Here is a 27,497-nt window from a genome sequence, read left to right on the forward strand (position 1 = left end):
TACAATAAGTCACGTCAAAAAAAAAAAAAAAAAAAAAAAAAAGGTGACCACAAAAAAAGCTTTCATCTCGAGCTCCTCCGTGCTTCGGAAGGCACGTTAAGCCGTTGGTTTCGGCTGCATTAGCAGTCGTTAATAACCATCAATCCGCACTGGGCCCGCGTGATGGTTTAAGGCCCGATCTCCCTATCCATCCATAGGGAAGGCCCGTGCCCCAGCAGTGGGGACGTTAATGGGCTGATGATGATGATGATGTGACAAAAAAATTTGATCCAGACAACCTGACGTCAGAATGTCTGGCCAGTTTCTTTATTATGTTTTTTCACTGTTTCGAGAGGTACTAGATAATTTAATGTAGGTACCAAATAGTGTCAAAAAAGTATTGAATTTTGATAGTCTCCAAACGTTGTTGTCCTTGCAGCTATACGGGTTGGTGTGTGCGTTTAGGTGGCTAACCCAGTTACCTGACTTATCTGCGGGCTCACGATTTGGTCGAAGAAATAGTGCCTAGAGACAATGGCCGACTCGAAGGCGAATTTAATAATTTTCATTTCGACTGCTCGTTTTTTTTTTTTCAAAGCAATCTCTTTCACAACTTTTACTACCTGAGTTTTATGGCATTCCCTGTACCATCAAGTATAAAAACAAAGAAACAATGAATAGAATAGAATAGAAATGTTTTATTGCGACCATGTGTTCGTACAAATTGTGGTGTTATAAAAATACAGAAGTAATAAGTATTATAGTATCAACATGGACCCGGTAAGGGCACTGCAACTGGTAGAGAGGACAACATACTTAATTATTAGTCAGCGATACAACTTGTATTTATTATACTTACTTTTTTTTTTTGACGTGACTTATTGTAGATTTGCCGCAGATGGCATTAACTACTTGGCCGGACAAATGGGGAGCGCTGAAGGCTCTCACCCGGTACAACGTTTAAGACAACAGGCCTGAGGGTGCCCAGTTGGGCGCGAACCTCGGCTCAGGGCGTCGTCTGAGAGGAAAAATATTTGAAAGAATTAATCGACCCTAGTGGGTCGATAGCGATAAGCGCTGAATGAGGGAAATCGTCGACCACGCCGGCGGGGTCGGTATCGGGGTCCTGAAGTGTTTGGTGTCGCGAGCTGATTGGCTGCCTCTATGGCTAGGGTAATCGGGTCGTCGGGATTGTATATTACGTCCTTCGGACGCCGATACTTTTCAGTACCGTCCCTAAGCGGGATGTATTCGGAAGCCGCAACTACCAGGGGATTTGGGTGGTGCGGAGCAGAATCGAAAAAACGTTTGGAAGCTAATTTGAGCCATTGGGCAAAGGTTGGCAGAATTATACTTACTATATTTTAACAATATTATTGCACTTATATTTTATGTATTGTTTTATATGTTTATTATGATTTAATTTATAAAATATTATTAAAAATTTTTCATTTTAGTTTATCATTTATATATTTATTGAATGTTATGGACAAATAAATAAATAAATAAATAAATGTATCGCCGTGAACAGAAAATGGCCCCGATTCCTTCAGACACCTCCTAATTTTACCTACTTTAAGTTATACCTGTCATCTTCTTATTTGCCGAAAAGGAAAGAGACGGATGGGTACCTAAAAATACAGGGCTCATTACACCTACCTATCCGACAGGCTAGATGCGTCAAGGTTACGTTGGTTGCCATGGTTATTCCCCACCAACTCCCGTTTCCCGATCAGATCGTGTAGTCTAGGGTCGTAACCTTGGAAACCACGATTTCGAGTGATAAAAATAATCAGGCGTTGAAATTTTTGAGAATTTTTATTTTCAAATTACTCTGAAACCTTTTGTTGCATATTGATGAATTTTCAACACGTTGAGGCACATTGCTCGTACATTGCTGTCATACTTATAACAATCTTGAATTGTTAGTAATGTGCTAAGATTTAAGAATACACTCGCCATTCTGACAGTCAGGTTAGCGGCTCACTTTTTTTTAAATAACTTTTGTTCCAAAAAGGTACATTGCTTTTAATTTTAGGTACATTCAGTACATTGCTTGTACATTCCTCTCGTATCGAAATCATCACCATTTATAACCATACACCCGCCATCCTGACCCACACGTAATTTCCTAAGATTTTCTAATTAAAGACAGATCTAATGGTGATAAAAAACGTTTCATTTTTTCTATTTAACATATTTATGAATTTGAATAAAAAATCATGTAATATGTGCGACGTTTTGTCACGTTTTCTATGACGTCACAGGTTGCTTTTTTCTTACAAATTCTTATTAATTTCATAATTTAACGTTTAGTAAAAAGTAACTGATCTGACTAGTTAAATTAGTGTATTTAACCTGATAAACGGGGTATTTTATGTACATAAGTACCATACAATAGAGGTATCTACTTAATAATTAGGTGAACCATGACTATTATAATATACCTAGTAGGTATTTTCCACACATCGATATAATAATTATATCTAGACGAATGACGATTCTTAAGAAGATCCCATCAGCGCACTGGTATCGACTCCATGAGTGGCTAGAGAGTGTAAGAGAGATGTGTACTGTTCAGCGTATTGCTGGAGACAGCTGGCTGGTGGCGGCAGGGCTCCAAGAGTGGCTGTGGAGAACCGTGACAGTAGGTCCGGTTGCTCGGCGTTCTGCGAATATTACGATTGAAACTATTAATCATCATCTTTTCTCGTTTGCGTTGTGATTGTGTGATCAATGACTTACCTCTAGTCTTCAACCTTGATGTTAAAGTTTCTATTGAGCCGCTAAAGTCTCCTGACATGGCTCATGTAATGATTTTACTACATACTTATTAAACCTGCTCGCTTTTGGAAGATCAGGTGAGCAGCCTGTAATGTCCTAACCAAACTAGGGATCACACAGTGATTTCTGTGATATGTCCCCACCGGGATTCGCACTCGGGACCTCCGGATCGTGAGCCCCATTATTATTCCAACCAAAATAATGACAAGCAATATAAGTAGCCACTTAATTCTATATCATATCTTTTCTTTATTTTTTATACATGCTTGTCACTGCATATTTTTTTGAATAATTGTAATACTAATTACGTACCTACACGAGTAATGACGAAATAGGTAAATATCACGTTAAATCTATACATCTCATCTATATTCTGTTTGAGGAACGAAGCCCGGAAAATCCCTTATTAAATAAGAATAAGAATAAAATAAAATAATACTTAATTCATTTTTCGAAAATAAATAAAATGTAAAACTAAATATACACAGAGTAACGGTAACGGTAACAGGGTAACAAACAACGTTTATAATGTCTACTAGTATGCATTTTGTTTATATATATTTTTTTAAAGAACGTCTAGGGCCCTGTGCCGAGGTTTTTCTTGCAGCTTCTTTTCCCCGGCTATACAGGTTGTGAGAAGCTGCAGTATTTTTAGGCGGATGAGACGTTCGTTATGTAAAAATTGACGATTCAAAGTGTAACTATGTTACCTACTGAATAAAGATATTTTTGAATTTGAATTTGCATCCGTTTACATAGAAATATTCTTAATCTTAAGGTTCCAGCCGCATGCCGCCACGTATAGTTGTGTTACAACAAAGTAAAACTTCCCATGACACTACTGTTAGTGCCATGCAGTGTAGTGTACCAAAAATTAAATCAAAAAAATAGAAAAACCCCCGACCAAAAAAAGTACTCAATTATTATGACAAAAGGTTAAAAATACTAAACCCTATAAAAAGCAAAAAATAACTTGTCTCATATATGCTTGCAAGCAGACTGAACGTGTAACATTCCTAATACACTTAAAAAACGACCTGATGACCTTGAAGACCTGAACCGATTTCCACCAAACATAGCTAAGAACACTCTCGACTGATAAACCTTTCAAACAAAAAAAACGGCACTAAAATCGAATCATCCGTCGTTTTTGCGTCGGGGGTTAATAAAAAGGGACATTAAACGTACCATATAAGTGACAATTGCTCCTATAGTCACAGTTTGCAACTGCTTCAACTCGCATCTCCTGATAAAGCCCCTCGCATCCTCAGAGAGCATGTCTATAGTGGAGCCGTGTCCAGGAGATAGTAGCACCGTCGTTGGCTCCCCTGTAGAACACGCCCCGAGCGAGTCACATACTTCTACCCATATTTCTGTACCACCGACTGTGGAGGACGTGGAAAATATAATTTATTATATTGTGTTTGGAAGATTAAGAAAAAATAAGGTCAATTTACAGTGACTCCCCGTTACTACTGATAAGTATACAAATACATGCAAGTAAAATTTTGCATTACAACTATTTTGAGTTGCTACTTGAAAGAATTACAATTAAAAGATAAGCTAAAAAGCTTTCTTGTATTTATTATATATTGTATTGGTTTTCTTGTATTTGGTTTATGCGCTACAAATTAAAGTGCAAATTACAAGTTGTAATGTATATTACATAAAGCAGTACCTCTGCCTCTGTCTTCGAAACTTATACGTTACCTATAAATGGTAGGAATGTCTCCACGGCAAGGTGTTCAGTAAAGGAGCCAAGAAGCAGCGCCTCATCATCTCCAACCCGACAATAGAAGGAGTATTGTAGCGGCGTCTCTGGGTCCAACACTGATAGGGTACTGATGCGGAACACCGTCTCCATTGCTGATCCCGATTCTGGGGATATCTAGAACCAATTCAATTTAAGACGACACAGGATTCGTTTCAGGTTATCAAGATAGAAGTATGACTATATACTACATCCATATTGACTAGATTATTAGATATAATTTTTTTTTCAGCTACCTATTAATGAGAAAATTTATATAGTTAAATTTAATTTCACCTAGACCGTATATCGACCTAATCGCGAAATGACTGAGAGATTATTTTTATCAAACTAAAACAAAGCAAAACCTGCGAAACAACTAGACATTTCGCTAATATGGAATCCCCTTGACGTTTCTTGTGCATCTGTTTCGTTCGGGTTATATTCAGGTGCTGTTTTTAAAGCGCCAGAAGTGTTAAGGTTTATACCTACTATGAGTTTGTACACGATAAAATTTCTCAGAAATAACTTTTCATTTATTTATTTAAAAGACGAGTACCTACAACAGTTAACAATCATAATAGAGGATAACATCTAATAGTATGTAAAGTATTATTCCAGATGGTAGAACCAGTAAAGTGTCGCACAGCATGATCGACCCTAACAACTGTGATAACAAAAAGATAAAGACAAAATATGAGTAAACGAAGTAAAAGTAGACGGAAAGAGTTACACGGCGTGAAGCACAGATAAATACCCTTTGGCCGCCATCGCAACCACGTTATATGTAAGTAATGAATAATGATGATGATTATATAAGTAATAAAAAACTACCTGCACTCAATTCTTGCCGAGACTTCGGTGTGAATTTTGGAGCCGCCTATATAATGAACGAATTGCGCTGCGCAGCCGCTCGCATGATGCCTACTCTCGTACTTGTTTACGTGTTTACTAGCTAGTATTTCTTTGTAAATTACCTACCCTTTATAAGTTAAGTTGAACAACTGCTTGCTAACTGATGTTTTAGTTTAGATTATATTTTACTGGGAGGCAAACTCATGCCGGGTTTAACAATGCTTCTTAGCGTTTAAGGTATTATGTTCATGTTTTTATTATCAATCAAAAAAAAAAACATAATTACATTTATAATGGAGCGTTTGAAAGCCCAGTGACTTTTCGCAAGTAAGTATCTTACTTACTGAACATACTTACTGGTACGTATTTCTGAGAAATGTGTTTACGGAGGCATGCGACCTAACCTGTAGTTGCCTGGTTTTGCCTTCGACTTGAAAGTACTTAATAATAATTGGCATAGGTAGGTACTTACTTACTTATAATTGGTTTCTGTAGATATCACGACCTGTCAAATCCCTATGGTATGGATAACGGTAGGGGATTATGATTACTTTTCTGTTTGTATTTATAATGAGAGTAGTTCATTAATTGTTATCAAGATAAAAAAAGACTTATTCATTTAAAAATCTAAGCCTAAGACTTATTTATTTAAGGATTTTTTGAGAGAGGTTTTTTGTGTATGCTGCGTAAAATGGGAAGTCTTCGCTATGAGGTGATCAGGAAGTTTAAACTGCCTAAATCAATCCATAATAATTAATGTATATTTATTCCGTGACAAACATTATCTAAGTAAGTACTTAAAAAAAATCTAAATACAGTGGAACATAGAACCTCCTGTTTGATGTCAGTTAAAAAAAGGTAACATTCACCTTTACTCCGCCAGGTTTTGGACTCGCATTCAATACAAATGTTAAGTCAGCAAAGACCATTCCCTTGGTTTCACATTCAAATGTGAGCGAACACCCGCATCGTGCGATAAAGCGCGCTCGACCACCCGCGGCCGGCATTTCTCCCGTCACTTGTCGCCATTCCGTCTCATTCGTGTAATCTGCTAGTTCATTCAAAAAGTTCTCCTCCAAAGAGAATATAGTCAACGTGTCGGATAATGCTTCTCCTTGCTAAAATGATAATGATATAAAAATATAGTATAAGTTCTATTAATTTCTTTTTAAAAAGTTGGTAAGTAATCTTTTTAATAGTAATGTTTATCGACGAAAATAATTTGTAAATAATTTGAAGAAAAAGATTTTAATAATACAAAATCTGGCAGTGACAGCTCAAAACAATATTTATAAACGACATTAATAATTAACATTAATAGCATTAATTAATAACATTAATAATATATATATATATATATATATGTCGGAGTTAGTTATGAATTAAGAAGAGAAATTGATCAAATCGGAAAATAAAATGAAGTTACATCACTACCGTCATGAAGTTGCATCGCTCCGACGTCAGGTGGCCTACGGCCAGAGCTGCGTGAAGTCGGGGAGTCACTACAGAGTCGTCGTGTCGAGCGGACGTGCACTGCCGTTATAGTCGGGCAGTCTGCCGCGAACCTTCGTCATGAACGGACGTGTCGAATAATTACGATCGGAAAGTGGAGTGCTATAGTCGCTCACCTATAACTTGTAGGGACGTCAAGAAAGTGTGATCGGAAAAGAGCACGTGTCCCGATGATTCGGTCCGAATATAGGAACCATGGGTGGTGGAGGGCAAGTAGAGGGCGAGTAGCCCCTTCGCGCTAACGTCCTTATGCGCGCTAGATAACGAGAGACTGTGTAACCGTTACGAATACCGTGACGTTGCCGTGAGTGTGTACCTTATGCTGTGACTTTATTTAATCGTGATACAAAAACTATGTGGAAGTAAATAAAATGATTGTGATACTGATGACGGCCATTATTGTCTTCTAACGCCCACTCTTCTAACGCCCACCCTCCATTCTGATGATGTTACGACCGACAACCCCCACTGCTACGACATCAGAAGTGGGATTAGTGAACTTATGAAGACAATGTGATGCGACGTTCACAACAAGACAATGTAAGTTTGGATTATCACAATCAGAAGATTATGATGACTATCACATTCGTGTGACCACGTGATGAAGATGTAGTCTACAGCCATGCCTGAATTTGGAGATGGACCTGAATTTGAAGTGACCTGGACCTTGTTAATGATCGACATCACTACATGCCGTAAGATATGATGGCGTGAACATCACAATATGTCCATACTGTGTGCAGTCGTGTTTGAAAATTATGGAACCTGAAATTGAAAACTGTTATTACGGTGAGTCGTTTTCATACTGGAACCTTATTGTTGTTGACTTTATTGCTATGTGAATTTCCGTTTCTAATAATGAGGAAATTGTTTTTTAAAAAAAACAAAATTGACGAGACACATTGTGTCAATCCGTGTCAATCACACCGCGTTTTCCAATCTGTTTTCATCATCGTAAAATCGTTGTATTTTGGTCTAAAAATATTTCGAATTGGTGTAGACACGCTTGACCTGCGTGGTTAAAGTTGTATTTTCTCACTCCAAGCAAAAAGAAATTAATCATGACATGATAATTGTTTTGTAATCTACCGTCATTCGTCAAATGTTTCAATATTCAACATTCTTTAATAATCTTTTTAAACTGATTGAAAGAAAGTCATGTGAATACGATAATACAGTGAATTCTTTTGTTTCATGTCATAACTTGGTTCGGCAATTGGTGGATTGCAAGCGAGGATGAAAATGGCGCGGGCTGAGCCGTAGCCGTGTAAAGTGACGACATCATGGCAGCACGTTGTATACCAGCCGGACTTACTGCGCTGGTGCTGTTGACGACCTAAACTATGTCACAAGACCAGTGGTTGATCTTTTATTGGAAATTCTTATAAGTCCTGGTGAGTCGTATCTGTTTTACCTGATTTGAAATATGGGAAGTTGTAATAAGATACAAACGAACTTAGTGCAGAAAGTTCTCTTTTACTTTAGTTAAATTGGAAATTGTAATGAAGTGAAGTAAACATTGCGAAGTAAAATTATTTGGATCATGATTAAATGAAATAGGCTTAGAAAATGCCCGAAACAGAGTAAATCATTAGAAAGAAAATTAGAGCAAAACATTCTAAATGATGATCATACCAAATCAGTAATTGTGTAAGTGCAGTAATATTTCCTCAAGGTGTTGGTCGTTACATTGTGACTTTATGACTTGTGTGTGAGAGAGCCAGGGTGCTCTGTCGTTTTGTGGTCGTGGACCAAGGTGGCCATCCCGGGAGGGGATGTTGTGACTCATGACTGTTTTGTAGCGTAACCGCAGTTTGGGGAGGAATATTACAGCCTGTTGTGCTTTGCAGTAGATGTGTAATGTTGGTTGATTTAATTGAGCAATGAAAGCTATGATTGACCTGTTTCGGAGCAACTCTGATAGGAAGCTGCGCACTTGTAGTGTTCGGGGCTGCAGCCACTTTTGTGCTGCTCGTCTTAGAAACTACAGGTATGCGGTCGAGGCCTGGATGTCATGTTGACTTTGTATTTGGTCATGACATTGTACCTGAATCTAAGTCAAGTTGACCTCCGGTAGAATTAGTCGAACTGCGCAAATTAGAAATTAGTGATATAAAAGAAATTGTGTAACGCATTGACCACTATTCTACCAACTAAAATGTAAAGTTTGTGTGCTAGCTGTGTTGAGATATCGTCACTTGGTGTAAGTGGCATGAGTTGCTGTCGCTCGATTTAGGTGGCAGTGACGACTGTGTTGAGATATCGTCACTTGGTGTAAGTGGCATGAGTTGCTGTCGCTCGATTTAGGTGGCAGTAACGACTGTGTTGGGATATCGTCACTTGGTGTAAGTGGCATGAGTTGCTGTCGCTCGATTTAGGTGGCAGCAACGACTGTGTTGAGATATCGTCACTTGGTGTAAGTGGCATGAGTTGCTGTCGCTCGGTTTAGGTGGCAGCAACGACTGTGTTGAGATATCGTCACTTGGTGTAAGTGGCATGAGTTGCTACCGCTCGATTTAGGTGGTAGTGACGCCTGGTTGTGAGATATCGTCACTTGGTGTAAGTGGCATGAGTTGCTGTCGCTCGATTTAGGTGGCAGCAACGACTGTGTTGAGATATCGTCACTTGGTGTAAGTGGCATGAGTTGCTGTCGCTCGGTTTAGGTGGCAGCAACGACTGTGTTGAGATATCGTCACTTGGTGTAAGTGGCATGAGTTGCTACCGCTCGATTTAGGTGGTAGTGACGCCTGGTTGTGAGATATCGTCACTCAGTAGAGTGGCATGAGTTGCTACCGCTCGATTTAGGTGGTAGTGACGCCTGGTTTTGAGATATCGTCGCTCAGTAGAGTGGCATGAGTTACTATCGCTCGTTTAGGTGATAGTAACGACCGATGTGTAAAGAGTAATTGGATTTTCAAGTTTGGTTGTTTATAGTGTGTGAATACTGGTCAATGGTCCGTGTATTGTTAGTTGATGATTTATCATGATGTAATGTGAGCTCATGTAGAGTCACAAGTAGAGCTCGTGTAGAGTCACAAGTAGAGCTCGTGTAGAGTCACAAGTAGAGCTCGTGTAGAGTCACAAGTAGAGCTCGTGTAGAGTCACAAGTAGAGCTCGTGTAGAGTCACAAGTAGAGCTCGTGTAGAGTCACAAGTAGAGCTCGTGTAGAGTCACAAGTAGAGCTCGTGTAGAGTCACAAGTAGAGCTCGTGTAGAGTCACAAGTAGAGCTCGTGTAGAGTCACAAGTAGAGCTCGTGTAGAGTCACAAGTAGAGCTCGTGTAGAGTCACAAGTAGAGCTCGTGTAGAGTCACAAGTAGAGCTCATGTAGAGTCCTTTATAGAGTCTCATGTTAGGTCAGGAATGACCGAGCGAACTTGGATACTGTGCTGTGGTATATTGTTTCAGATTAACACACGAGGACGTGTGTCACGCAGGATGGCCGTGTCGGAGTTAGTTATGAATTAAGAAGAGAAATTGATCAAATCGGAAAATAAAATGAAGTTACATCACTACCGTCATGAAGTTGCATCGCTCCGACGTCAGGTGGCCTACGGCCAGAGCTGCGTGAAGTCGGGGAGTCACTACAGAGTCGTCGTGTCGAGCGGACGTGCACTGCCGTTATAGTCGGGCAGTCTGCCGCGAACCTTCGTCATGAACGGACGTGTCGAATAATTACGATCGGAAAGTGGAGTGCTATAGTCGCTCACCTATAACTTGTAGGGACGTCAAGAAAGTGTGATCGGAAAAGAGCACGTGTCCCGATGATTCGGTCCGAATATAGGAACCATGGGTGGTGGAGGGCAAGTAGAGGGCGAGTAGCCCCTTCGCGCTAACGTCCTTATGCGCGCTAGATAACGAGAGACTGTGTAACCGTTACGAATACCGTGACGTTGCCGTGAGTGTGTACCTTATGCTGTGACTTTATTTAATCGTGATACAAAAACTATGTGGAAGTAAATAAAATGATTGTGATACTGATGACGGCCATTATTGTCTTCTAACGCCCACTCTTCTAACGCCCACCCTCCATTCTGATGATGTTACGACCGACAACCCCCACTGCTACGACATATATATATATATTTAGTTTTAAAAACATTTGGCTATTCAAAACTTTTTTCAAATAATTCAGCCAGTGTTTTGAACCAAAATTTTTAATATAAGAACTTCTTGAATTTATGTTCTTGACAAATAGTTTTTATATGTTTTTTTTCTGTTTTAGAACTATTTGTTTTAAATTTTTGCTCGATTTAACTAGTCGACGGATTATTAAAGAGTGTGGGGCAAGTGTAGGGAAGAGGTACCTACCTGGCAATCTTCACACGTTCCATTTCCTTCAACTTCTACTGCAACAAACCCCTCCTTTGCAAAATACCAAGTAAGAGTGCAAGCCGGAGCTACATTACTGGCATTCGCAACCAATGAAATCTTGCTGCCTTCGTTTACTACTCGAGATATAGGTGTTATCTGAAAGTACACATTGATATTTACTTTTTTATACAAAATAATTAACATCCACAGTAACGTCTGATTCCATTAAGGTCTTCAAAATATTAAACACAAGCATAAGACCGCTGATAATAGAAGCTAAAAAGGTACCTAGTTGGCCATTAATGTGATTTTATAAGCTGGACTGAATGAATTATAAAATGGCTACCTGTAATACGGGCAAAGTTTGATCCACCGTTTTAATAACAGCGCTAGATTCAGTCGATTGATCATCTACATTTACTGACAGTTTTATTTCGTATCTGAAAGATTATCGCAAATGTCAACATACCCGTAGCACTATCCCGTTTTTCACAGGGTCCGCTTACCTAACCTGAAGGTTTGACAGGTCCGGTTTTTTACAGAAGCGACTGCCTGTCTGACCTTCTAACTCGCGAAGGGAAAACCAGCCCAATACAGGTTAGGTCACATACCTCCGAAATTGTGTTTCTCAGAAATGTGGGTTTCCTCACGATGTTTTCCTTCACCGCTGAGCACGTGATTATCGCAGGTTTAACAAAAACCCTTAAGTTACACATGTCGGCATTTAGTGATAGGTAACAGTGGTAACATGTATTACTATACGACCAAGACCATTATATCCATATTTATTATCAAGTGTGGCTGCATGATATTTTATGATCAACCCCGATACCGACAACCCCCGGCGTGGTTGATGATTTCCCTCATTCAGCGCTTATCGCTATCGACCAACTAGGGTCGATCTTTCAAATATAATCCTCGCAGACGATGCCCTGGGCCGAGGTTCGATTAGGATTTTATTTGTACATTTAACCTGTTTATTTAGTTGGTACACTTTATCTTCATTACTTATATAAATGTAATAATGGTGATGATTCCAGCACATACCAACTAATTTTATTTTAAGTTTGGTATACTTAACTGTAATTTTCTTTTCCACCAACAAAGAAATGGACGGGTAATCGATGTGTCTAAGGCAGTAAACAGCCCTCTCAAAGTTTTTCATTGGTCAACAACCCGACAGAATTAAGTTGACAGCACACGTGAAACGGGTAGTATATCAACGAAATGCCTATTCGATTCAACCAGGCTATTCATTCATTAACTCATTCATTTTGAAATTAACAGCTGCCAATCATCCGCCTCTTTCCATTTTGCTAGATAAGAAAATGACAGGTTATAACGTAAAATAAAATTAGAAGGTCTGCAGGGATCAGGGCTTTTGCCTCAGTTTGAAAAAAAATTATAAAACAACAAACACGTACTCTCCGACAGTGGGTATTCCATCCGGGAAAAACAGCGTGTCATTACTGGTAATTTCAAGGAAATCACAAGGAGTGACTGCCGATAGACATTCCCAAGAAAACTGCAAATAATTAAAGCATGGATAAATATGTTTTAGATATTTTTCCTATGTTATTAAAATTGCTCCCGTGTTTCGGAAGGCAACGTTAAGCCATTGATCCCGGTTACTATTTACTTATGTAAGTAATTGTTACACGAGCCCTGTCAGGGGCCTTTGGCGGCGCAATAGTAACCCTGACACCAGGGTTGATGAGGTTGGTCGTCCACCTCACAACCCACAAAGAAGTAAAAAGACACGATACATCACTGTGTCTAACACACGAACGGTGCGCCGCTACAAAGTCTGCGTCGTATGAGAATAAAATAAAAAAAATCTTACCTCAACAAAACTATCGTAATAATCTTGGTTGATGACTTTACTCGCGATGAAGAAGGGTTGGTTGACAGGTATTATCAGGTAATCTACGCTGAGATAGACTTTTAAACCTCGCTGAAGGACTTGAAACGGCAAACCGGTCTAGAAATAAGGGGTTAAGTAAATTAGTTTATGTTCTTCAAACATGAGGTATATAAACTAAGTATTGTTAATATATTGTATGTGTTATTTCTATTTGTTAGTGATGTACACGCCCTATCTGCCTTGTGTTTGTTTTTAAGTTTATCTCTTTCCCGGTCACAATAAGTTTGTCTGTCTTGTGTTTTATATCCTGTTCTGTGTACAATAAACTATTAAATAAATAAAAATAAAATAAATAAACTCATGTTATAACTCACTCATCAACGACTGACTCATGTTGTTGTTATGTCGTGTTGTTGGAATTAATATAATAATAATATCATAAAAAAAAAATATTAATATCTTCATTTGTTCTCCACAATCTACAGATGGGTTACATAAATTAAAGCGCAGTTTAGAGTGGAGACTGGTGCTCGAGATAAGCCAGAGCCTGTGTTTCTGGATCACCAGTGCTCCAAATGTACTTCCCGGTCTTAACATAACTCGACAGATTTATGTTTACAGCACACGTCAAACGGTTTGTATACCAGCGAGATACATTATTGATTCGCCCGGGTTATTCATTCATTTACTCATTCTTCTTAAACATAGGAACTGTCAATCATCCATCCCTTTCCTTTTCGGCGGATAAGAAAATGACAGGTATAACTTAAGGAGGGAGGTGTCTGTAGGAATCGGGGTCATTACCTGAGTAATACGCAGCCGAGTGCTTTGCTTGATGACTTGACAGTTGACATCGTATTCAAGGCCAGGCCTCAGCGAATGAGGAGGTATCGTCAACGTGGAGCCAATTGTTGAAGATACGTCTATAACGGACTCGTGCGATATCGTATCGTGTACTGACCAGATGAACTGTGGAAGAATAGGGTAGTTTCCAACTAGTCAAATCAGTTACTTTTTACTAAACGTCAAATCAAGAAATGACTATGGCATTTGTATGAAATTCCATAGTCATTTAAAAAACCCATGACTGTGACAAAATGTCGCACTTATTATTAAATTTTTCTTTATTAAAATTCACAAATAAGTTAAATAGAAAAAAGAAAGCGTGTTTTGTCACCTTATTTAGTAATCAGAATTTCATAATTTATCCTTGACCTAGGAAACTTCCCAATTATTATTAGTCAAGTATATAGTGACAGTAACAACCTCCATGGTTTAGTAGTTAGAGCACTGGGCTCACGGTCTGGAAGTCCGGGTTTGATGCCCAGGGAAATGTCCAAATGGAGTTTCGTTTGGTAAGCATATTGCAGGTTCAATCACATGCCATGATTGTTTGAAAAAGGAAGACTTATCCGTGCTTCGAAAGGCATGTTAAGCCGTTGGTTCCGGCTACTATCCGTAAATTACTACCAATAATCATAAATGATTATAATAGTACATTATAGATAGCGCTAAAATGTTATCTATAATGAAATATAATCACTAATTGTACTTAACTAGTCGTTTTCTCTAAGAGTATGTATATAAGTAAGTAAGTAGGTATCTACTACAGATATAATCAGTTGTATTAACTAACGTAATAATCCTGCGTAGGGGCACAAGAGGTAACCTGCGCCTGCAAAACATACGGCACATCAGAGTAGGTGAGCTGACCTCCTACCAGCACCATATACAGCTGCTCAGCCCTCCCCTCCACCAGGTCCAGCTTCTGTTCTCCCTGACAATAAGATTACTAATTAGAACGAAAGAAAGATTATTTTATTATGCGAGTACGGTCACGAGCATTAATATGCATACACTTTGGTACCGTGTCACATTAACTTTTTTGACAAATTGAACTGTAAGTCTCACTAAATGTCAAAATAAATATGTTAGTCCGACAGAGTCCTAAAGTGGGTACATTATATTGCTCTGTACAGCTATCACATTCTTTCAAATAATTTTCCTCTCAGACGACGCCCTGAGCCGAGGTTCGTGCCCAACTGGGATTTACTGTTTGGGAACTGATATTAGGCAGTCAAATTACTAAATTGTATAACAGTATTTTATGTTTTTTTTAAAGAACGTCTAGGGCCCTGTGTCGAGGTTTTTGCAGCTTCTTTTCCTCGGCTATACAGGTTTTGAGAAGCTGCAGTAGTTTTAGGCGGATGAGACATTCGTTAAATAAAAAATGATGAATCAATGTGCAACTATGTTACCTACTGAATAAAGCTATTTGTGATATTATTAAATTTGAATTTTGACAATATGAAACACAAAAAGGACTAGAATATTTGAATAAACAAGGGACTTTCCAAACGACGTTCCCCAAACACACGATAGATGGCGTTATTCACTTTTAGGGTGATATCAAAATTTCAAGTTTGGTGGCGAACTTTCATATTATTATTTTTTCGTGAAAAATTGGGTTCCGACATGAAAAAGGATAGTTCTAGCTACGAAGAACAAGTTAAGTATAGGGTTTTAGTGGAACTATCTTTTTTCATGTCGGAACCCAATTTTTCACGAAAAAATAATATGAAAGTTCGCCACCAAACTTAGCACATTTTGAAATTCACGCTTTACGTGATAATTACCTTTTTTTGTCATTTATGGGGTACATAATTATTCAAAAGAGGAGCTCGGTGGCGCAGCAGTTAACGCGCTCGGTCTGCGATTGTTGAAGTTAAGCAACATTCGCAAAGGCCGGTCATAGGATGGGTGACCACAAAAAAAAAGTTTTCATCTCGAGTTCCTCCGTGCTTCGGAAGGCACGTTAAGCCGTTGGTCCCGCCCGCGTGGTGGTTTAAGGCCCGATCTCCCTATCCATCCATAGGGAAGGCCCGTGCCCCAGCAGTGGGGATGTTAATGGGCTGATGATGATGATGATGAATTATTCAAAAATGTAATGTAAATAAAATTGTGATGCAAAAAATATGCCTTTTCTAAAGTGTATATACATTATTACGTATAAATAAATAAGTTATCCGCATTATTGCCATGTTATTATAGAAGTGTAAAACTAGTGTTTCCTTGAGATTTCCTTGACATTCAACCGGCGAAAAGTTGTAAATTTTAATGTAAGTACTATGAACATGAATGTGTCCGTTAATTAGTATTGTAAAACTCATAATAAATAAAGAATTTTTGAAACCGAAACCAAATGGCAGAAGCATATAGGTATAAAACTAATTGTTGCTTAATATTTGGATCACGGTGAGGTTGGTGGCGGAGCGTTAAACGCGCTCGGTCTGCGATTGTTGAAGTTAAGCAACTTTCGCAAAGGCCGGTCATAGGTTGGGTGACAACAAAAAAAAGTTTTCATCTCGAGCTCCTCCGTGCTTCGTAAGGCACGTAAAGCCCTTGGTCCCGGCTGCATTAGCAGTCGTTAATAACCATCAATCCGCACTGGGCCCGCGTGATGGTTTAAGGCCCGATCTCCCTATGCATCCATAGGGAAGGCCCGTGCCCCAGCAGTGGGGACGTTAATGGGCTGATGATGATGATTTGGATCACATTATGTATAGAATGATGTTGCTACCTATATTGCTTCTCTTTGATCAGGATAATAATAGGTGGAAGTTGTAAATGTACCTTGGTGTAATAAAAAGGGTCATCATTTATACCCAAAAACAAAAATAAAAGATGCATTTCTATTATCCATGAAATTAGAACTTTAAACGAAGAAAAAACTTAACAACGCCATCTATCGTGTTTTTGGGGAACGCCGACTGGAAAGTCCCTTATTAAACTGACAGACGAAACAAAAGAATATAAAACATCAAAATTACATAAAAATTATAAAAAAGTTTGTTTATTATTATAGTAAGTACGTTAGAGATGATGAGCCGAAATAATTTGCGCACGGCATAAATTGAACACTAAACACCTCAATCAGTTCTTAATAGTTAGTACCTAAACTATTCGTTTTATTTTTTTGTACAAAAAATGTTCACTAATAAAGGATGTAGATTTTTTGTCTCTTAGTACGGTGGTAAGTAAAATATTGCTTATTGAAAGTGAATTAAAGTTGTACGTTTCACAGTAAACTTGTTTTTTTGTCTTGTGCTTTTAAATTACTCACAGCGCTTAGTAAGTACCTATACCAGTACTTCTAAACTATTTCTAAACTACTTCAGTGGTTTAAACTCGGCACTCGCACACAAGACTTACTTCTCTTGTTGAATAAATAACTCATTATACTTCACTTCTAATTGTTACTTTTATTCTTTACTTACCTGGGTGTTGTCAATGTGGAAGCTCTTCGGAGCACTTGTCTCTCCGCCTTGGTCTATCGCCGTGATATTGAATATGAAATTTACTCCGCGGAGGAGCTAAAATCATTATTATTATTATTATAAGTCGATGTCGCCAATGGTGGGTGTAATATATATTGAAATATGATCATTCTCATTAGCGATTTATATCGTGTGGCCTATTGGTAAAGGCAGTCATACAATAAATACCTAAGTCTCTAAAGCCGGATTCTCACTATACGAGTACTCGGATACTCGGTCGTTACTTGTGATGGATAGACATTATGATCTGAGTGCACTCGGACTTCACATCCACAGTGAACTGAGCAGTTATCCAAACTCAGCCCGAGAGTACTTAGTAGTGAGAACCCAGCTTAAAGTAGGTACCTCATCATTAGGAATAACATAGACATAAGGCTCAGGCTGCTCCTTATTCAGCCGTTTCTCGAGCTCCCGCACAGCCTTCCACACCATGAGCGTGAATCGCTGCGTGGGCGCATCCAGCGTTGTCCATCGCACCGACCACACTATGTCGAATGTTGACCCTGCCGGGGTTTGAAGCCTGGAGGAAAATCATTCTTGGATTGAAGTCATACATGATGTTTACAAATAAACATATTACACTCCTTATTGCCTCGCACAGTCGGGCATAAAAACACGACGGATACTTTATTAAAAATCTTATTTGATCTCGAAATCCAATAGTTTGTTCAAAAAGTAAATTTACTTGAAGAAGAACCAATAACTCATAAAAAGAATCGTAAAAATAATAAAAAAGTAATTACTTATGTAAATTTTATTAACTGGCTGTAACTGCTGGAACAAATACGTGTAAACGCCATTACAGACACAGAAAAAAACAACTTTTTGTATTTTAAGTTACTTGTGATTTCAAATATTTTTTAGAGGAAATCAGCCAGTAATTCAAATAAAGAAGCTTACAAACGTTTTGATTCACCGGATTTTTATGCAAGTTTAATTTGTTAGTAAGTTTAAACTTCCTTAGCTAATTTAAATTGCTGTAGAACGAACTGAATAGCAAACTCGTTTCTTTCTTTCCAAACTAATCTCATTACGTTTAGTAATCTTTATGTACCTACTAAGGAGTTAGAAGTCGCTCTTATAAGGTGTTTATTTTACTGTGCTACTTTACTATACTATTTTACTATAATTTTTAATGTTTAAAATTGTGACACCTACCCATCATTACTATTTAAACTAATATCATAGAATTCGACTAAAGTATTAGGGTATCCAAAAGCGGAGGACTAGTTTTAAAAGCGAAAATAAAAATATAGGCAAAGACAATACCAACATCTTGTGACAATACCATTTACTATTCACGTGATGTGAAGAAGAAGATAAGAGGAGAAAATACAAACGTAACGACTGTATTGTCTGGCTTGTCGACAGCTGCATCTTGATCTTTCGGACAAATGAATTCCGGTGCAAGAACTCGGAATTTCGGCGTTTCTCCAACCTGCGAATACAATCCTTCTTTAGATTTTTGAACACAGCGCCATCTATCGACTGCTGAAACAACAATCTTGACGTGTAACGTCCGTTGTCGGAACAATGTTACAAACGGATCAATATAGAGGGCGTTGACATTATTTTCTAATCTGACAAAATATCCAAACAGAAAATTTCCATTCGGTATTCTATTTTCAAATATTAATGCCCAGTTTAATCCATTTTAAGGATTAACACCAAGCCAAAATAGTCTACGGGGTTAGCAAATTGCAAACGGCGTCAAAAAGCGACAGTGTCAGTAATAAAAATATCAATCCAATGTATTTTTATCTGTCGTTTTCATAATCGTTTACGCCTTAGCTAAGATCCTGATAAGACTCATTTTTGAACCGTTCTAACGCAACATTAAGTTACTACATATAAGAATTATATCTAATAAGCAAATAAGTAAGATTATCTTACTTTAATAGTTAATAGTCTTATTGGTACAAATAAGTGTAACTCCTATTTAAAGTCTTATTAACAACTTATGAACAATGAGATCGATTAATTAATGTGTCTTTTGATTTATTTTTTGTGACGTTTTAATGTACTATTATGTGTATGCAATAAATTATCAATAGCAAGAAAGTATTGTAAAGAAGTGTACGTACTTACTAAAAACTTACCACAGATAAAGGCAGATGCATTAACAAAATCCACAAAATGTACGACATGAATAACATCACTAATAGCTTCATACTTCCCTAGTATTTTCCTACCAAACAAAACAGTAAAATTATTAGACTAATTTCCAAATAATTTACAGTATTATTAAACCCTTATTTCACAAATATGGGAGCTAATTACGGTAATTTATTACGAGATAAAGCTTGTGTTTTTGGTAATTTATACATTATTGTTCAGGCAAGTGCTCGTTTTAGCTTTGAAACACGTGAAATAAAGCTTCCATTGTACACAAAAAACACGAAAGTCATGTTTCAATAGACGGTGAAACATGACTTTCGTGTTTATAATAACTTTACTGGTCTATTTACTGAATTTTTAATATTTATTTGTGGGTAATTAAAGTGCAGCGATGGTGTTTATATAGGCTTTGGCTATAGGTAAAAGTAGGTACCTACATAATCAAAATACAACTTGCAACTAAGTATTAAAATGGATGGATGGATGTATTTTGAATGAAGGACTTTCCAGGGTTCTTCAAAAATAATATAGATGGCGCTGTACAGCTTTTCCTGGTATTGGTAACATACATAAATAGCCTATATGTATACGTACGTCCCACTGCTGGGCACAGGCCTCCCCTTAACCAACTTAGGGGGTATGGAGCATACTCCACCACGCTGCTCCAGATGCGGGCTGGTGGAGGTGTTTTTACGGCTAATAGCCGGGACCAACGGCTTAGCGTGCCCTCCGAAGCACGGAATCATCTTACTTTTTCGGACAATCAGGTGATTCAAGCCTGAAATTTTTAAGTTTTTTGTAACCTTACCAAACAAAGGACAGTCTCATAAAGTCATTTCGACAATGTTCCCATCGGGAATCGAGCTCGGGCCTCCAGATCGTGAGCCTAACGCTCTAACCACTAGACCACTGAGGCTGTTATTGGCTGGTATTGGTAAGAAGTTATTATTATTACGTCGTAGTGTCACGGGATCGATTCCCGGCTCGGGCTCTAAACCACTGAATTAAAATTATTTTTGAATTTAAATTATAGACTATGAGGAACTTTCCAGGCTAGGTTTCCTAAAAATAAAATAGATGGCGCTGTTCAGACTTCCCTTCGTTTAACCTTCTAATTTCATGAATAACATACATAATGCATGTTTTATATTTGTTCTTAGGTATAAATGATTACCCTTTTTATTACACCCAGGCTCAATTACATTTTCCACCCATTATTGTTCTGGTCAAAATAAAGAGCAGCAATATAAGTAGCAGCATAATTCTATACATAATGTGTTCCAAATTTTAATATCCAGCAACAAATATTTTTACATATTTATATGCTTCTACTATTACATTGTATTTTAATTTGAGTCTTGAGTATTGCTTCTATGCTGTTCTGGGAGCAAATAAAAAACATAGAAAACGTTCAGCTGCTTGTCTTCCCGGGCATGTCGTAAAAACCGACAGAGGGACTGTGTCCTATAACATGATGGACTAATGTTATGGGCGATAGGCTGATCCCTTATCACCATAAGGTTCATCATATCCAGCTTACGACATCGTATCAACAGTGGCTGCAAGTTGTCTTTGATTACTTGTGGCTCTGCCCACCCCATTAGGGATTACGGGCGTGAGTTTATGTATGTATGTGTTGAGTATTGAGAAAAAATAGGCAATTATCACGTTAAAGCTGTACTACAACGCCATCTATATTGTTTTTGGTGAACGTCGGTTGGAAAGTCCCTTATTTAATGTATACCTACGTTCTTTTCACACGTCTGTGCATTAATTGAGCTCGGTGGCGCAGCGGTAAACGCGCTCGGTCTGCGATTGTTGAAGTTAAGCAACTTTCGCAAAGGCCGGTCATAGGATGGGTGACCACAAAAAAAAAGTTTTCATCTCGAGCTCCTCCGTGCTTCGGAAGGCACGTTAAGCCGTTGGTCCCGGCTGCATTAGCAGTCGTTAATAACCATCAATCCGCACTGGGCCCGCGTGATGGTTTAAGGCCCGATCTTCCTATCCATCCATAGGGAAGGCCCGTGCCCCAGCAGTGGGGACGGTAATGGGCGGATGATGATGATGTGCATTAATTAATGAACATCACGTCTATAAATAATTATTGAAGACACTGAAACAGTAAGTATCATAATATTTTCTGATCGATAAACGATATATAGAAAACGTCTCAGGTCGTCAGGTCAGGTCGGTCGTCTTGTAGGTTTTATGTGGATGCTCTGGATAATACTTATAACAGTAAATATATACTGTTATAAAACCTTTCAGTCCATCCAACCTAGTCCAATGCCATAATTTAACCTGTAGCCAGTACAGTCAACATAAAACACCGTACAGCCTACAATTCAGCGTTCACAGCTCTCGTTATTGTGCACTGGGCGTGAAAATGGCTTTAAAACCTAATAAACAGTGTTCTGTTTACATACTCGTTGAATTTAAACCGGTACCCGGCTCGTTATTTCGGTAACAATCCGGGTAGGTACCGGGTTTGTGTTTGTGCATTTTAATCTGACCTAATGTGACCGCTGGGACAGGTAATCGGGAATGTACGCATGCCGAAATTATTGGTGTTTAGTTCTGTACTTAACGGCAATTTTGATAATGGAATGAAAGTTGAATTACTTACAAAAGATGTACCGTCACGAGCACTAATATGTATACACTTTGGTACCATGTCACATTCACTTTTTTGACAAATTGAACTGTAAGTCTCACTAAATATCAAATATGTTAGTGCGACAGAATCCTAAAGTGGGTACATTATATTGTTCATGACTGTACATGGGTAAGCTGATTCTTTGACAAAGGTTCTTAAATTAATTATTTAGCACTTACAACATGACACCCCGTCGGGGCACTGCAAATTTTCTTTCTTTGATATATCAAAAAAATAGAAATAAAAAAAAAAATAGAAGTAAGTAACTCAATCATACAATATAAGACACAATAACAATATCAGACATGATAACAAAGAGCATTTTAACTTAATAAAATTCATTAATAAGATAAATAAGATTCATTATCCTATTCAATAATATTTTTATTTATTTGCTTACCATGCAAGGGAAAAGTCCCTTATATTATTTATTTATTATTATTTATTTATTTATTTGTACACAATAAAACAGACACAAGAAACATACTAGAAAACAGATAGTACAGGCAAGCTTACAATACAATACACAATACAATAATATAATGTTTTTTATATGTACTACAATATGATACTTTTATAAAAGTATAAAAGTATAAAAGTATCATGTGCATATTGTAGTACATATTCGATGGTATACCTGTATTTACAAAAAAAATAATACAATACCATGTTTTATATTTTTTAGTTATATTTCAAATATCATAACACTTGTCACTCCGCTCAGTTGGCTCCGTTGGCTCTGTAGGGTCTGTTGGCTCCGTTGGCTCCGTTGTCACTATAGGCTCAGTTGACTCTGTTGACTTGGTTTAGTTGGTTCAGTGGGCACAAATTCAAATTCAAATTTTCGAATTCAAATTCAATTCCGCTGAAAAAGAAGAAAAGCTATTCAGGGGTATCTCTGGAATCTTAAGGCAATGGAATAAAATGATTAGATATTGCTTGTTGTAAATATCGTATGAAGTATATTTTGACATTGGACAAACAAAAAAGTTCACTTATTTATATATTAAAGATATATCTTTATATTATTGCTTTTTTTAAATGATAGTCACGTCTTCAGTAGTGAAGGATAACATTGTGAGGAAACCTATGTTCCCGAGAAATGTATTTTGAAACGGTGTGACCTACCCTAACCTGTATTGGGCTGGTTTTCTCTTCGCGGGTTGGAGGGTCAGACAGGCAGTCGCTTCTATGAACTTCATGTTTAGTCGAAACTGTGGAAAACGAGATAAGGCTAGAGAGATGATACAATGTGTTGTACCTGTTTTTCCAATAACACACATAATATAATATGATTTGATATGATGTTGTTGTCTTTTTTTTGTGTGTGTGGCGCCCTTTTGTAATAAACTATTTTTATTCTATTCTAATATTTATAAACTACCCTGTACCCACAAACAACTATAAGTACCCACCTATATCGACTATCTTTAGCGTTCTCCACACAACTCATAATAAAAGTGTGTGCCCATTACTGAGAAAGATATCTTTAGCTACAAAATATCCTCTATTATTGGTGGATCGTGATAACGTGAGGGGGCTGTCTATAATGAACTCATTCAACAAGGCCGCATATCTGCTTCCTCTACCTAATACTGGCCATTGTACAGAACCTCCTTACACTTCCCATTGTTGGAACTGTTTCAAGGATATGGCTGAAAATAATGTGCACGGATTTCGAGATCAATATCGTTGACTGAAAGGAATGAGACTTAAGCAGTAATAATAATAAAGTATTTTTTAGTTTTTTTTTTGGCATTATCTACTTGGCCGGACAAATGGAGAGCGCTGAGGGCTCTTACCCGGTATAAAATTTAAGACAACAGGCCTGAGGGTGCCCAGTTGGGCGAATAATAGTGTAATATTGTACATGAATGGGACTTAGTACCTTAATGCGAATTGATTAGGTTCTCCACACAAAAAAAATCCGGAATGACAGTAGTTCTCTAGGAGCCAGCTGGGCTGCATTAAAAATATAGAGAAGAGAAGAAGAAGAAGAATTTGAGGTTGCCTTATGAGTCAAGCCAGGTATTATTTTAATATAATCCTATTAGTTCAAGTACGCATGAATATCGTGTGCTAAGATCCTATAAAATCCAGCCGAAACCGGTTCATTCATATCGATACGCTTGGCGTGAGGTAAAGCCTTGGGGAGATGTTGTAAGTTTAGTGCGCATGTGCGCACTGCGCGACTTTTGTCTCAAGCGGCCCGATGTCAGCCGAACAGTGACGTCATGCGCGCGGGGCTGGCGCCGACCGCACACGGAAACGACCGAACAGTACCGAACCATCCGCCTGCTGGGAATCACGCTCGCCCGGTCAACACATTTATTGACCACTTCCTGCGTTATTCTCATCAAGACAAACCACAGCTGCCGTAAAAACTGCCCAATATTAACAATAATCAGTGATAATACAGTGTTTCAGTGATAAAAACAGTTTTTAACCTAATTTGTTAGTCTCTAGACCATATTGTGTAATAGTAATAGAAATGCGCGTAGTAAGCGCACGATCGTTAGGAGCCGGTGATGCATTACGCTAATTAGCATTTGTTTGGTAAATATTCCAAACACAACTAATTCACGCCGACTACAGTGACAATTGGAACAAACGTTATACGTCCATATTAACAAGGAGTCTTTGTTAAAGTTCGTGCGAAATAGAAAATTAGAAAAATGCCGACAACGACAATACCCGAAAATATCGCTCTTCTCAACATGATGTCTTCAGATAATTATGATGATGATCTGAAGAGTGTACAGCTACACTTCCCATCGGACAGGAGACTGCAGAGCGACGGCGCATGCGTGGAGGAGCGGGTGAGGACTTCCCGCGGGGACATCCTGGTGGCGGTCCGGGGGGACCGCACCAAGCGCGCCATCCTCACCTACCATGACCTTGGACTCAACTATGCCGCCAATTTTCAGGCGTTCTTCAACTTCGTCGATATGCGAGCTATACTCGACAAGTTTTGCATTTATCATCTCAACGCACCCGGCCAGGAGGAGGGCGCCGCTCCGCTGCCCGAGGATTACACTTACCCGACTATGGATGAATTGGCTTCCCAAATTGATTTCGTCCTTGGCCATTTCGGGATACGATCTTTTATTGGTTTCGGCGTCGGGGCTGGCGCCAATATTTTAGCGCGCTATGCCATGAATAGCCCTCAAAAAGTGGATGCTTTAGCTTTGATTAACTGTACTTCTACTCAAGCCGGTTGGACCGAGTGGCTCTATCAAAAGATAAACACGAGGCAGCTGCGATCTAGCGGGATGACGCAGGGTGCATTGGACTATCTGATGTGGCACCACTTCGGCCGCAGCACTGAAGATCGCAACCATGATTTAGCGCACATCTACAAGGAATGTTTCGCGCATGTGAACCCTGTGAATTTGTCGATGTTTATTGAGTCGTATCTGCGCCGCACCGATTTGGGTATCGCAAGGGATTCGAATACGATTAAGGTTCCTGTGTTAAACATGACGGGGGCATTGTCGCCTCACGTTGATGACACGGTGACATTCAACGGGAGGCTGGAGCCGTCGAAGACGTCTTGGCTGTCGATCTCGGACTGCGGCATGGTGCTGGAGGAGCAACCGAGTAAGATCGCCGAGGCGTTCAGGCTCTTCCTGCAGGGCGAGGGGTACTGCAGGTAGTCGCGTTGCCAAACGACGAAGCGAACGCAGAGCTACCCATATTTAATAGTTGCACATGTTGCTTACACGCGAGCTTTAACAACACTGTTGTAGACACATTGAGAATGTAGACGAAAACGTTGTTCCTTGTTTAGATATTTATGGAAATAAATTTATTTTACGGCTTATGATGGCTTTTTTACTCCCTTTATTAGGACTAGTGGATTTAGGTTTCCTAGCACTGTTTAGTTGTAGCGATATACCTACCTGAACCTATTTAAAATTAGTATACTAATAGCCAACTTAGTAAATATAGTTATCCTCATATAAATTAATATTTAGAAAGGTAGCAACATTTAGAAATGTTAGAAAAAACACAGTAGCGATACCCCTGAACAATGAAAACACTTTCTCCTTTAGAAAAACAATAAATTGGAATATGGCAATTTTCAAAATGAAATGAGTTTGGACGAAGAACGTCAGATTTCCATATTCAATTAAAGGGCTGCAGTAATCCAAATTGAATTTGGAAAGCGTTAAATTATAAACCATTTTCAATTAGCGACAGTTTTGGGTCTTGCCAGTTTTATTACTTTCAAAAGATCTTGTTTTCTGTTAAATTAATTTAAATTGCTGCTAATTGCCTTTACAAGAAGGAATATATTGTAAGGCTTCACGCAGGAAGTAAATAAGCTAATTATAATAAAACAGTTTAACTGGTATATCTTCCTGGTGAAACTAACTACTTACACGAACAGAAAGAGGTAGCTATATACATACCTTACATTGTTACTATTGTCATAAACGGTTGATTCATTTTATTTTCTCTAACACACATTAAATCAAACATTTTTATTATAAGTACAACGGCCTCCGTGGTCCAGTGGTTGAGCGTTGGGCTCACGATCCGGAGGTCCTGGGTTCGAATCGCGGTGGGGACGTATCACAAAAATCACTTTGTGGTCCCTAGTTTGGTTAGGACATTACAGGATGATGACTTCATTGTCCGAAAATGAGACGATCCGTGCTTCGGAAGGCACGTTAAGCCGTTGGTCCCGGTTACTACTTACTGATGTGAGGATGTAGTCGTTACATGAGTCATGTCAGGGGCCTTTGGCAGCTCAATAGTAACCCTGACGCCAGGGTTGATGAGGTTGGTAATCCACCTCACAACCCCCACGATAGAGGAAGAAGATTATAAGTACATACTTTTCTCAAAGATATGTGTTGATTGCTTTTCATTGCACCTATGTATGAGACTATTCTCTCACCCGTAATATTTATTAGGGCGTACAGAGATAGCTCAAGTACCTAATTTGAAAATCAGTTTGTGAAGGATTAAATTTGTTTCATTGTTTGACTATCAAACCCATGAGGGACTTTCCTATGTTCCTCAAAACAATATATCTCTCTCTCTCTCTCTGCACTCTGTGCACAATCACATCTTCCACCCATTATAATTCTGATCAAAAAGAGAAACAAGCAAGGTAGCAACATAATTCTATATACAATGTGATCCAAATATCTAGCAACAATTATTTTTATATACGCTTCTACCGTTACATTGTATTTTTGATTTTTTGAATTATGTACCCGAGTAATGAGAAAATAGGTAATTATCTTACAGCGCCATCTATATCACTTTTGGGGAACATAGCCTGGAAAGTCCAAGCTAAGTCCAAGCTCAAGGTCTGC

The 27,497-nt window shown here is 38.5% G+C and overlaps 2 protein-coding genes and 1 long non-coding RNA gene across 5 annotated transcripts; 2 read left to right on the forward strand and 1 right to left on the reverse strand.

Annotated features, from left to right (window-relative positions):
- Positions 1-1,778: 1,778 nt before the first annotated feature.
- Positions 1,779-19,729, reverse strand: LOC126374919 (uncharacterized). 3 transcript variants are annotated; one of them, XM_050021693.1, is made up of 14 exons: positions 19,493-19,729; positions 18,739-18,831; positions 17,739-17,913; positions 17,334-17,429; positions 14,693-14,833; positions 13,861-14,025; positions 13,036-13,173; positions 12,617-12,717; positions 11,539-11,632; positions 11,190-11,348; positions 6,238-6,486; positions 4,474-4,651; positions 3,952-4,148; positions 1,779-2,648 (listed from the first exon to the last, which is right to left on the reverse strand). In XM_050021693.1, the coding sequence occupies exons 2-14, from the start codon at positions 18,768-18,770 to the stop codon at positions 2,484-2,486; spliced, it is 1,890 nt and encodes a 629-aa protein (XP_049877650.1). In that variant the 5' UTR covers positions 18,771-18,831; positions 19,493-19,729; the 3' UTR covers positions 1,779-2,483. The 3 variants fall into 3 exon arrangements, with proteins under 3 accessions (XP_049877650.1, XP_049877649.1, XP_049877651.1); XM_050021692.1 differs by having other exon boundaries at positions 18,734-18,831; XM_050021694.1 differs by lacking the exons at positions 11,539-11,632; positions 12,617-12,717 and having other exon boundaries at positions 18,734-18,831.
- Positions 6,733-10,859, forward strand: LOC126374935 (uncharacterized). The gene is made up of 2 exons (XR_007567518.1): positions 6,733-9,116; positions 9,188-10,859. It is a non-coding gene; the product is annotated as an uncharacterized LOC126374935 (long non-coding RNA).
- Positions 19,730-24,432: 4,703 nt separating the features above from the next.
- LOC126374927 (protein NDRG3-like) lies at positions 24,433-25,990 on the forward strand. Its single transcript, XM_050021711.1, has one exon. The coding sequence runs from the start codon at positions 24,843-24,845 to the stop codon at positions 25,821-25,823; it is 981 nt and encodes a 326-aa protein (XP_049877668.1). The 5' UTR covers positions 24,433-24,842; the 3' UTR covers positions 25,824-25,990.
- The last annotated feature ends 1,507 nt before the right edge of the window (positions 25,991-27,497 follow it).

Source organism: Pectinophora gossypiella, chromosome 18 (genome assembly GCF_024362695.1).
Source record: "Pectinophora gossypiella chromosome 18, ilPecGoss1.1, whole genome shotgun sequence".
Classification (NCBI taxonomy): Eukaryota; Metazoa; Arthropoda; class Insecta; order Lepidoptera; family Gelechiidae; genus Pectinophora; species Pectinophora gossypiella.